Source organism: Anser anser, assembly GCF_964211835.1.
Source record: "Anser anser genome assembly, chromosome: 17".
NCBI lineage: Eukaryota > Metazoa > Chordata > Aves > Anseriformes > Anatidae > Anser > Anser anser.
Window position 1 is genome coordinate 5,894,090 of NC_139738.1, and position 12,732 is coordinate 5,906,821.

At 37.1% G+C, this 12,732-nt stretch overlaps 2 protein-coding genes across 10 annotated transcripts in view; one reads left to right on the top strand and one right to left on the bottom strand.

The window, feature by feature from the left end:
- Nucleotides 1-11,149, top strand: part of VPS13D (vacuolar protein sorting 13 homolog D) — a 103,219-nt gene extending 92,070 nt beyond the window's left edge. For all 6 annotated transcript variants that reach the window (XM_083802627.1, XM_083802631.1, XM_083802628.1 and 3 more), the window contains 3 exons: nt 3,947-4,078; nt 8,385-8,625; nt 9,467-11,149. In XM_083802627.1, the coding sequence (XP_083658753.1) occupies nt 3,947-4,078; nt 8,385-8,625; nt 9,467-9,598 (505 nt within the window). In that variant the 3' untranslated portion in view covers nt 9,599-11,149. The remainder of the gene's footprint in view (nt 1-3,946; nt 4,079-8,384; nt 8,626-9,466) is intronic.
- Nucleotides 1-12,732, bottom strand: part of LOC310883142 (uncharacterized protein) — a 51,739-nt gene that overhangs the window by 27,766 nt on the left and 11,241 nt on the right. For all 4 annotated transcript variants that reach the window (XM_083803036.1, XM_083803037.1, XM_083803034.1 and 1 more), the window contains exons 4-5: nt 12,154-12,228; nt 6,261-6,349 (exon numbers count right to left, since the gene is read on the bottom strand). In XM_083803036.1, coding sequence (XP_083659162.1) covers nt 6,261-6,349; nt 12,154-12,228 — 164 coding nt within the window. The remainder of the gene's footprint in view (nt 1-6,260; nt 6,350-12,153; nt 12,229-12,732) is intronic.

Below are 12,732 nucleotides of genomic sequence, written 5' to 3' on the forward strand. Positions count from 1 at the left end.
TGATGATAGTGGCTGGAAGTTTTTGGCAGCAAGAACTGGGTCTAGCTGAAGAAAATTATTAGAAAGTGTGGGAGAGCCCTGTGGCTAGAGAGAGAGACCTCGTTGGAGGCTTACATGGCTGATTTGCACACCAGAGTTTGTCAACTAGAATGGACTTAGCACAGGGTTAGCATAGGTGACAGTCAGTCAGTACAGCAGCTGAAGTGTCTGTGAAGAGCCTTTTCTCTTCAATACTGTTTTCATAATGCCAGAATTGCGTCTCTTTGCACTTAGAGCTGTTGTTTGCATTGAATTTTGGGTGTCCTTGTGCTCTTCTGATTATGGATCAAAATCTGTATGCAGGTTACATGTGGCTCAAGTTGCCTTTTTAAATGGGTTCGTAGTTGCCACTGCTGCTCTGTTCCCAGGACAGCAGATATTAAATTGTACAGGTACACATCCTAAATGAAAAGTCATAGTGATTGCTGTGTTGGTCACAATTTTTTTTCTTTTTTCCTGTTGCTTTTTTGATCGCAGGTAAAGTTGGAGTGTTCTGAATAATAATTTGGGTGTTAGTGCTAAGGAAACTGAAGGGTGTAATAACAAAAGTCGGTGCATTTTTGCATATAATTTTAGGAGTGTGATGTTTTGTTTTCACAGACTATAATCTGTTGACAAACAGTTTGTTACCTTCTGATTTTTTTGTTTGTTTGTGTTTACAAAGCAACCTAGTTACACTTCAAAGAAATGTTAGGTCCAGAGGACAGTCAAAGATGAGTAACAGTTTTGAGAACAGTGCTGTGCACCTCAGATACCCTAAGAGCTAAAGCTATAGTGAAGGAGGAAGGATAAAAGATAATTCCCTAAAGCGTGTTATGTCTGTTGTAGAACTTTTTTCAATCTAAGTTGGTAAATAATTCTCATCAGTAAAATATGAACAACTTCCTTATATGACTGGTCTGTGATCTGTTTTAATTTAAAAAATTCTGGCTCAAAACTGGTCAACTGAATCACAGGAATCCTGTGAACCATTAAGCAAAAGCCAATCAATTAACACTGCTAACTGTTTTTAGTGGATGTACAGCCATCTGAAATGAGATGCTCCAGCATTCAGCTTTGTCTGAACAGTGAAGAACTGTAGTGTGTGCCTCAACCTTCTGACACCATTTCCAATCTCTTTGTGTCTCCATTCAGGAGCACTCTTCCCTGCTGTGTCTAGTAGACATGAGGGCATTTCTGTCTTGTATTGCCTTTTGTGAGCTTATTAGAAAAGAATCAGCAAATCTGTTGAGTGCATGTTTAATGCAATACAGATGAGGGCACACCACCGTTCATTCTGCTTTACAAATCTTCACTTTTTGCATTTCATCAGTGTTGCTTATTATTTACAAAATGTAACTTGAGAGTGTAGAACCAATTTTTAGATTAGGAAAAAAAAAAAAATATCAAGTTCTGTGGAATGCTGTTAGCTGTCCAGACCAAATAGACCAGTTTGCCAAGGGGCTGATGGACTAAATCAATGCAATTTATGCTAGCACTAGTGACACTTCGTTGAAAAGCAGCTGGCCTTCTTATCACCAAGATGAGAATTAACTTTTTTTACCAGGATGAACATTTTTATTGTGGAGTAGCAGTAGAGACAGTAAACACTGTATTTCTTAATACTTCTTGTATTAAAAAATAACCCCCCAAAAAAACACCAAACCTAAAACTGTAATTTGCCAAGTCTTTTGGAAATTCACTGTGGTAACTAGTACTTCTGCTGGGTCTGTCTGACCTGCTTCTAAGCCAGACATTAGAAACAAGTGTTCACTAATGTCCTGGCTGCTACAGAATAGATCTGATTAAAGGACCTGTTCCTTCTCATTTTTGCAAGAGTCATGCTTACAGTGTTTCAGGTAGCCCTTCCCGTGGTGCCACATTATATTAGAGAAAGTAGCACAGCTGACTGTTCATCTAAAAGACAGTTATAAAAACCATTATGCAGTGTTGTTACTCATTCCCATGTGGATGGTTGAATGCTCCATTATCTAACTTTCCTGAATGCATAATGGGGAAAGAAAGTGTCTAAGTGAAAAATTAATGATTGGCCCATAGTGAGTTAAAAAGCATACATTACGCTTCAGACAGTCGCTCTTTAAACTTGTCAATAGAAGCTACAGGTGCTGTAGAGAGGTTTAAAAGCCAGTTGGGACTGCTTGGACAAGTAAAATTTTGTCATTTTCCTGCTTTTGGAAGTGAGGAAGTAGGACAAGTAGCAAGATGCGAGTATCACACTGGTTGGAACCTTTTAATTCATTTGGAACTTTGATGTAACATTTTCCATTTCATGAAGGCATGCACATACGTTACTAATTTGTAAGAATATGTAAAAAGAGGCACTGATTTATTCAAAAATGTAGCAATACTACCATGCAACTGTGCCCACTACAGACAAAGGTGATTTTACAGAGGTGATTTGTTCCAAAGTGATAGTAGTTAATGGTGAAGTTCTAACAACTGTATACAGCTGTTATTCAGAGGAATAGTTTAGCCATATATAGGTTGTGGAAGTCATCTGTTCATCTAGTGTTTCGCTTATTCTGGTTCAGATAACTCATACTCATGGAAGAATACAGTTTTAAGGCATTAAACTTTTTTGCAAATGAGGGAAACAAAGTACCTCTATGAAGCAAACTGAGTTTTCATATTGGCATTTTTTTGCTTGGATGCCTAGCTCTGTAATTAATTAATGAATGTTTTACCAAAACCCGAAGCAGTTCAGCAGGACAGGTAAATACTGGACTATTCCAACAGTATTTACTGAAGCCAAGAAGGGAAGGGGCAAAAAAATTGTCACGATTAAAGGGCATGGGTGTCAAAGACTGGAAGGAAAACAAATTTTAAGTGTGCATGTGTTAGGAGTCTTGGACAGGACTGCTGAAGGGGAAAGGTAACAAAGAAACAGGGCTCCAGAGAAAACATCTGCAGAAAGCAAAGCTTCGAAGGCAAGTACTCTTGTGTGCTATTGCCAAGCAGCTTAGAAAGAAAAGCCGTTGTTACGAGGGATTTTTTCCTCCTTTCTTTTGATCAAAAAGGATAGAAGCAGTTCATTGTACAGGGTCTTTAGAAAGTATCAAGACGGGAAGTAGAGTGCACTAATCAAAAAACGGTGCATTTGGCTTGAAAAACTAGTAACAGCAGTAGGTTGGGAGGTATGAAAAACCATGCACCAGTCCCAGAGTGATGCTATTGGGAAAGGACAGAGAATAAAGCAAGGCTGCGCAGCCTGTAACACAATTCTTCAGGGGTAGGGCGTTCCAAAAGCTTAAAGGAATTCAGAATATTATTTTTTAACAAAATACTGCTAGGGGAGGAACGTACCCTGCAGTTCTTTAGCACTGTGGCCAGTATCAACCTCTGATGTCTCTTAAGCCATGTGTGTCTTTGTATTACTGTCATTTTTAATAGCTACTCAAGAAGGGTGAAGTATACTAAGCCTTGTTCAGAGATTCTAATTGTAGATTTTTCATTTAACTTCACTGCATGTTCCTATTTCTGTAACCCTGCAATTTTCAACTACGGGCAACTGTCCGTTAGTGGGAGCGCTGTCTAGGTCAATGCACTCTGTAGAGAATTGAGAAGAAACTGTCAAATCAATGGAATTCTGCTGATAAATAGATCAAAAACTTGCAAACCATATACTCAGTTTATGTTGCTTCTTCATTGAGCTCACTGCCCCTTAATTGTAGGAGAAAACTGGGAAAGATTTCTTTGAAATGCAAAGCCATATGAATAGATACTGTGTCTTCAAGGCCAAATATTACAGAATCCATATGCTGTATTTGTGAAGACCTTGTATTTTTAAAGGCTCTATCACACCTCGTATTTCAAAACAAATAAAACTCTTGTGTGCTGACAGGTTTAAGTGGAAGGAAAAGCCCTGCTGTTGCAATAAGTCATTTTTCTGCATCTATTTTGCGTGTAGGACACAAGCAGAGAGAGTGAGAAAGCCACGCTGCTGCAGAGGACCCCAAGGGCTCTTGCCCCGCTATTTAGAAAGTCAAGCGGAAGGACAAGAACAGCTGTTCAAACTGACCGACAACATCCAAGATGAGTTGTAAGTACTGACACAGTTACTTTAAGTAGTTCCATTTGCTACCATTCTATCTTTGTGTCTTTGGGAAGAGAGAAAAAATTATTTCACATGCGTGCATGCACATACATGTCATTTGTTTTCTCCTGGTACTAATTAGCAGCACAGTACTAGCATCTGATGACTTCCACAATGGCCTGTCCACTGGCTATATACAAATGTCATAGCAGGTGCCACTGGAGACCGTGCTTCATCTGCTGCTAACAGCCATTGATCTCACATGGCATGCAGTCTGCAGAAAAACTGGAGCCTTGGTTTCTTGACTTAGTCCTTTTAATGGTCCTGCTCCCTTCTCTTATTACAAAAGATGAAATTTCTTTTAAGTTTCTAAGCAATCAACAGTCCATTTAACATGCGTGTTCAATGCATGCCCAGCCTTTCCTGTGCATAAATAGATCTGTGTTGCCAGAACGTGTACTCCTCTTCCTGTGTAACAGAAGCACATCCATACAGGCAGAACTAGTATCTGTTCCTTTATCTGCCCCTGTCTGCAATTTCTCACAGTCAAAGGCCTAGGAGAGTGGCTAGTGGCTCCATGATAGCAGTATGTGAATCACACTGACCTGTTACTTGTGTACAGTCTCAGGTGGCTCTGGTTTAGCTATGAGAGAAGCTAACTTGGATGCTTGTAGTACATGTTATTCCTAACCTAAGAGTGTTAATAGTTAATGATCAAAATAACCTGCACAATATATATATTTATGTATTCATTTTTCCAGAAAAGCCTATGCTGAATGATCTGAATGGGTAATAGATGCGCCATCAGTTTTGCATCTATGCTTGAATGCCTTGGCTATCGGTGCATGAAAGCAAGTGAAAACAGCAGGTGATGTTATATTAGTGGTCAGGGTTGACAGCATGAAAAAAAAAAAAAGTGTATTGAATAAAAGCACAGAAAGGTATCTCTACATTTGTTTCTACAAGACATGTCAGTTTGCTGGGTTAGGGTCTCAAGGCATAATTCATTACTTAACCACATCCTTCTCTACCACAGTTACCTGAACAGCTGTTTTCAGTATTTCATATAATACTATGTTTTGCACGTATTATCCAACAGAGCATGTGTCAAGGCAGAGTAGTTAGAATTGTTTTCAGTGCCTCAAGAAAAAAAGTAAAGCATGTGGTGAAGCTCATAGAGGGCGTTACCCATTCAGCAGTCTGTCCTAACTCCACCAGCATCAATGATCAGGCACCAGAAGCCAGGTTACCTCCAGCTGCCTGTAACGAAGAGTTTGTAGTTTGCCACTTGCTTGTGGCCCTGTGATCTTGCACTCTTGCTATTTTAATCTCACATAAAGAATCTAAATGGCATATCCAGTCTGGCTCTTAAGTGAGGAGAATCAAAAGAGAGCAATTTGTGACAAAAAAATATTTTAGCGTCAACTTTTCGCAGTATACCCTGTAAGCAGATCTGTGTGCATTTGTCATTGAGTCACACTGTTCAATCATTGTGACTTTCACCATTAAGAACATCATTCAACAAGAAAACAGTGTTTCTTGTCATGGAAAGTAAGTACAAAATTATGCCTCTGACTTTTATCCCAGTATCGTAATCAGAAACACATTTAAAGACCTGATTATTTGCATATTTTCCTTCAGAGTTAAATCCATAAAAGGGGGTTTAATACCTTGCTCTACTGTTCTAACTAAATGTTTCCACATTTTTTTCCAGTTAGGCTCACTGTTTCACTTCTGGAAAATATTGTGTAATTACTTCCTGATGTTGTTAAAAACCCACAAATTCTCCAGAGATCTGGTTGCTTCTGCTTTGTTCTACTGGATCATGTTTCATTTAATCTTTCATTTTATTAATTTGAGATTTTTTTAATAGTGTAGAAGCATGTTTTAAAAAAACCAGTCAACTAAAGTATTATCTTGAAGTAGTATCTTAAAAGGTTAAATACTCATTTTGAGAACTAGGCATAGAGAAGAAAATAATAGTTGGCAAAAGAAAATGGGTAATGATGCATGACTCAAACTTAGAACAAAATGTAGAGCTTGAACTACAAATTAGCTAATGTTTCAGTGCTTCGCCATAAAATGTGTCCTCTATTTCCATTCCTCAAAATATATACATGACAGCAGTAAAAATCTAGTATGAAGAATCTGAGAGAGAATCTGTTCTTCTTACGGAAAAAATACAAACCTGTAGTCTGGTTTCCCAGTTGTGTGCACTGAACTTCATAGTAGCTTTTGGTCTTTCAGTTCTTTCCATGGATGTCCCCATATATACGACTGTAATGACATACATCAGGAAAAAACAGCTGTTCTGCTTTTGTGGATATACAAAAACTTCTAAATGTCTCAACTTCACTTGGACGATTGTGAAGAACAATGACAGAACATTAGGAATTTCTGATAAACTTTCTTTGAATTTTCTTTCCCATCAAGGGGCGGGGGGAGCAGGGGGAAGAAAAGAAAACCAGTGTGCCGGTGGGTTTGCTCTGGTTTTGCTTCCAGTGGAAGTCCAACCTGAGTCAAAGCTAGGACCTGCGTAAAATACTGGACTTGCTTTTATGCGCCTATTCAAAGGAACAAGACTATTCTGCAGGCTATAATGTGACTGTATTTTAAAATGAAGATTTCTGTGCTACTTCTTAAAAAAAAAAAAACTCTCCTTTATACTTATTTCAAAGACAAAACCTTATCCTGAGGTGTTTGAACTTTGAAGGAGGAGAGGAACTGAGGAACAAATGCTCTTTTCAGTCGATGTGTGAACCCTTTTGCCTACGGTTTTTGTTTTAAAGTGGACAAAAACGAACGCTTCTGCTTCTTTTACTTAAAGGAACCCACTTCTATTATGCTATCATATCATAGTCATATCATGCTACTCTTCACAGCACTTAAATGAAAATTTAATCTGTTAACTCAGATGAGCATGTATGCCTTTTTCAATTTTATGGAAGCAAAAAGCATTTGTCAGTTGATGTGACTATAATACATAGGGCAGGGAAAAGACAAGTTCAGCACGGAATGGCATCTTTCAGAGAAGTATCAATAGAAAATTACTGGCGTTATTATTTTATACCATAAAAAGAAACCATGATCTCAGTTTTTGAAATATTTTTGGCTAAAATATTTTTTGGCTAAAATTCTGCTTATAGCTATAGGTTTATTTGGATGTGTAGCTCTTGATGATTTGTGCAAAGTGTTATTTAAATGGCAGAACAGACAGTAGTTCTGGAATTGGTGATTAGAGATGGTAAGTTTTTCTGTCTATCAAAAGCTCTTAAAACTGAAAATCTTCAATGTTTTCAAAAACAGTGGAGTGTTTTGCATAATATAGGGCAAAAGCAGACAGATTTGTACAAGCAACTGTTCGGAAAATAGTAATTTTGAACCTATCTGACAGCAGGAAAATCTTAGTTCTACAGATACTTGTACTGTCGTGGGTTGCTGACAGCATTATTACTCTGTTTAGCACTCTTTCCTAGTAATGTTGTATATTCCATATATAATTTTCTGAAATTTTCAGCATTAAAAAAATCACTAATGAGGTTCATTTCAGGAGTAAATCAAAAGTGGGGGAGAAGTGTTTGCGTGTGAAATATCTATTCCACTTTTGCATTCCTTACTGCTATTTTTTACACATCAACCTTTCCAGCCATCGTAATTCTCAATCTTCTTAATTCACTCTTTTCTACCTCCTCTATTCATCACTTGGACTAATCTCTCTGGGGAAACCTGCTTGCTGCTTAACCTTTCACCCCAGTGTTAAACAGCTAATTTCTCTTTTCTAGCTACTGGTCCAAGCAGCAGGTTAAACTTGTTTTTTTTGTTTTTAAAGGCAAGGGAAGTGCGTGGTAAAAGGAATTACAGTAGGTTTATAACATGTAAAAGGATAATGCTTTTGTCATAAATACCTGCACACCTTTTTCACATATCAGTAATGGAACTAAAGTTACAATTAAACTTCATTGTAAGACTTCCAGTGCAAGGAAATTAATCTTCCTAAGTCTTGTTAAAGGATATTTTTATATACCCTTTTAATGTCCAAAGCTAGAAGCCAGGCATTTAGTGCTAATATTTGATTTACAGCATGATCTTTTTCAGCTGAGGGGGTACTCACCAGCTTGCCTTTTAGAACAGTTTAAATTAAATACAAATGAATTGTACATGTTATGCTATTAATTTTTCTGAAAGACTTCTAAAGGTCACTGAACACAACAGGTTAAAACATTTATTACAGTTGAGTATTTTTAGCTTCAAGTGATTCATTTCTTGGGGTTGTTTTTGTGGTTTATTTTTTCCTTTTTTTTTTTTTTTGCAGCTTCATAGCAGTGGAGAACATAGAGAAGTATTGCGTTCTCATTTCATCTAAGGCTGTTTATTTCCTCATGAGTCGTGACTTCACAGACCGTGAGGCCATCTTCCTAGAAGTCAAGTATGATGATCTCTACCACTGTCTTGTTTCAAAAGATCATGGAAAGGTGTATGTACAGTTGACGAAGAAAGCTGTTAATACAAGTACTGGTGTAGCAATTCCAGGTCCATCCCAACAAAAACCAATGGTAAGGATCGAGTGCCTACTGTTAGATTCATGCAGGGTTTCCTTTCCCCTCAATACTAGTGCTGAAAATGTTTGTAGTCATCAGTGTTTGGTTTCCTGTACTGCTCAACAATGAAAACGTTCTGACAGCAGTGAAAATAGCTGCTGCCAAAAAGTTTCAAGTAATGATAAAATTTGCTCCGTAAAGATTCTGAGAAAAGCTGATGGTAAAATCAAAAATATTCCTGAACAACAAAGTTACAATAGGAAATGTTTCTTTACCTGAGAAAAGATTAACTTTACAACACATACATGGAACTTAAATACTATGCTCTATGTTTTTACTCTAGTTTTCTCTTCTCACATATATAGTATTTTTTACTGCAAAATGCCTAGGATTTGAAAGTCATATGTATGTCATACAGGTAAAAGTTAATCAGAACTCTCACCTCTAAACCCATTAGTTTTTTTGCTTCATTACAGTAGTTGCTCAGGGTCTGTTTTACAGACAAGGTTACAAGCTCACCCCTGACCCAAGTCAGTTTACATTCCAAACAGACAAGCCAGATGAAAGTAGGAGAGGAAGCGAAGGAAATAACTTCAAATATTCCGAGATGTTTCTGCTCTCACCCAACAACACCTAATCTCTGGCTACCTGCCTGTCTGTCTCTCCCTCTCTCATTCCTTCTGTGCTGCACCTCAGCACTGAGAACAGGTCTCCACTGAAACATTTCTATTCCTTTACAGAGCCTTCAAACATAGCCAACCCGATTTCTTCAGTTAATGAAGTAATAAAAAATAAATATATTCTGCTTTAGACAATAGTAGTGCCAAAATAACAATAAACGCATTTCTTTTTGCAGGTCAATGTGAAATCTGAAGTTCTTGCCGTAAAGCTCTGTCAAGAAATAAACTATGCAAAGAGCCTATATTATGAACAACAGCTTATGTTAAGACTCAGTGAAAATCAAGAACAATTAGAGCTGGACTCTTGAAACATCTTCCTTACTGACAGAGTGAATTGCAAGAATCAGTCTGGAGCTGATGGTATTCTGTAACTAGAGAAAATACTATATGGGAAGGAAATAAATATGATTTTAGTATTTAACTATATGGCATCATTGTGAGTAAGAAAATGTGTGGTGGGCTTTGTTTTGTTTTTAAAGCATTAGTTGTATAATTAAGATACAGCTGAAATGCATCTGGTTCTGGGAGAAGCCTGTATTTTGCTAACATGTATATATGTAAAAGTGTTTCTTGTAAATAAGAGGGTACAGACCAGGGTGTTGGTATAAATAGAAGTCTGTTTACTGTGTAAAGAAATTAAAGGATCTATACTGAGTCTTACTGCAGTACCTGAAACCACCTGTTCTCTCCCTCTCTCTGCTTTTCACAGTTCAGGAACATAGGTAAGAGTTTAAAAAAAAAAAAGTTAACTGCAGCTGTTGGAGCACAGAAGTCCTGTAGTTTTCAGTTTTAACACTGTAATTAGGTGTATTGATTTTTTTTTATCACTAGTACAGCTAAATATATGTATACTTAATATTCCACTGAAATGTCATTGTTTTTAACAAAATAATTGTGTTATGTTAAATATTGCAGTGATGACTCACTAGTTCAATTACATTTCCAAAATACTAGAAAAGAAAAAGCTGAACTCAAACTTAGCAAAGTCTGTACGTCTGAAGGCCCCTGCTTCCAAGTTGTTTTGAAAACAGTTTAAGTGAGCAGCCTTGGAAATCAAAATCTTTAACTTCAGTTTTCCCTCCACTCTGATTGAGTAAGTGTAAATATAGTTAGCTGGTTAGTGTGGAATTCTCCTAGCACTGGAAATGCCTGGGTTGGGGGGGGAGACATCACTGCATCATTTGTCTTAATGACAACCTCTACAAAATTAAACTTTTTGAAATAATAAAAAATAATATGTTTTTTCAAATGTTGTATATCAAATGAGTATTTGTCTCACCAATTTCAACCAAGCTAGAGATTGAGGAATGTAACAGAAGGGATACCCTGCAGGTAGGTGTGTGGGTTCTCTTTTATTTTGTTTTGTTTTTGGCTTTTGGCTCTAGTTTTCATGTGTGCTCCCTGGAGATAGTTCAGTAACTGTGCTGAATATCTGCATGCAGTACAGCACTGTGCTATGCAAGCTTCAAATATGAATACACAATTTTCCCAAAACTGTTCAGTAACCTTTTGCAGATTTCAGGAGCCTTTTAAAGTGTTTACTTTGTAAGCCTCTGACTCAAAAATAAGACGTCCACTATAACTTTACTTTCATCTTAATTTACCTTTTTATATCCTTTATGATAAAGGCATACAAGAATATTTTTAAACTGAAGGTTAGAAGTAAAACTGTTTTTAACGCTTGTACTGTGAAAGGCGGAGGACCACTGTGTAAGGACAAAACGTAGTATCAGTGGATGTGTGTATGGTCTGTGACTGGAAATCAAAATCCACAAAGTCCATTATGCAAATGAAACTGATTTAATGCACCACTTTTGTATATTTCTCTGTATAATTTTTAAGTAAAGTGTAGAATTCAACAAGTGCATTGGCTCAACAGTGCTTTAACACAACACATCAGTCCCGTTGGACTCTGCTACTAAGACTTCCTGCTTCTCTCCCCTTTAAAATTCTTTTTTTAATGCAGAAAATGTCTAGTTGCTAAAACTGGAAAGTAGGTGGGCAAGGTGAATAAAAAGTAGTTCACAGCTCTGTGGTGATAAGTTACAGGCAAAAGGCTTGCATACTTTGTTTTGCAGCAACTATGTAAGGAGCTGATAAGCAAACACCTGAAAAGAAGAATGATAGTACACCCACTGAGTGACCTGAACCCAGGGAACCACAGGAGATAATGGATATAGCTAGTGTATTTCTTTATTTCTTTTGGAATGTGCGTAACCTGTTTTTTGGCTGGTGATAATGATTAAACAGAACATTATTTAGAACTTCAAGAAGTGTACCCACTACCCTATATGTACAGGAGTGCCATGGACTGTAACTGGTTTGATTATTCTACTATGTTACAATACTGTTCCAGCACTGATGCTGTGCTCCTTCCAAGTACAGTGACTGAAGTTGCTCATTCGTATATAGACATGCAGAGTTTTCTCTTATGGGTACATATACAGTGCTGATTATAAGGAGTGAACTATAGCCCTTCATGCAAGAAATGTATTTCCTCATTTAGCATTCCAGAACAAATTCAATTAGACCTTCAGTTTTCTTCTATGTTTTTTTTTTAAGCTCAGATGATATTACTTGTTGCTGTAACCCAACTATTTTTATATTATTTCAGAACTCTTACTGTGGACTTCCTATTGTTATTGGCACTACTAACATTATTACTAAGTGAATAAATAGAACTTTCAGATTCCAAGAGCCATACTCAAAAATAGTTTTCAGAGGAGGTAGAGAGTAAATGCAAGTCTCCAGCTTTCACTGAAATTCTTAAGAAATCAAACACAAGCTGTAAGCAGACAAGACAATATAATTCTGTTTACCAAATTATGTAAAGTTCTGAGCTTTATGAAGACAGCATGCTTACCCTTTAGCCTGGTTTCATTTGAGGAGGAGGTATGACTTATAGCAATAAAAGCAGATTGTCTTGATATATCAGAAGCTGTGGAGGAAAAACAATTACTGATGAGAGACAGAAACACAGGTTTCTCCCCCTGGACACTCTTTAGCACACAACTAATACAATTCAGGAATGAAAATACTTTTTTTATGCTTGGTTGCTCAAGTATCTATAAGAAGCTGTTGATATAGTCCCCAAGCAGCCACTCACCTTTACATGCTGATAAAGGTTAAGTAATCCCATCAACAATGCAGGCAGTGTTTATGAAAACAAACAAAAACACATACCCCATGCACTGATAACGCTGAAGGAGAAATACTCTGCTACTGCCTGTTAGCTGTAATTTAATTTTACGCAGATTTTGATGAAAACTGTGCAACCTGTTCTCTGCCTACTCAGCCCAACTTTGTTTTCTTACTGTAGCAATTTTTTTTAAAAGTACAGGCAGTGAAACAGGAAATACAAAATGAGATATGCCTGAAATAAGGTAAACAGCATGCAAGATGTGGATAATATCCTTCCCTTCCTTCTGCTCTTGAATAGATT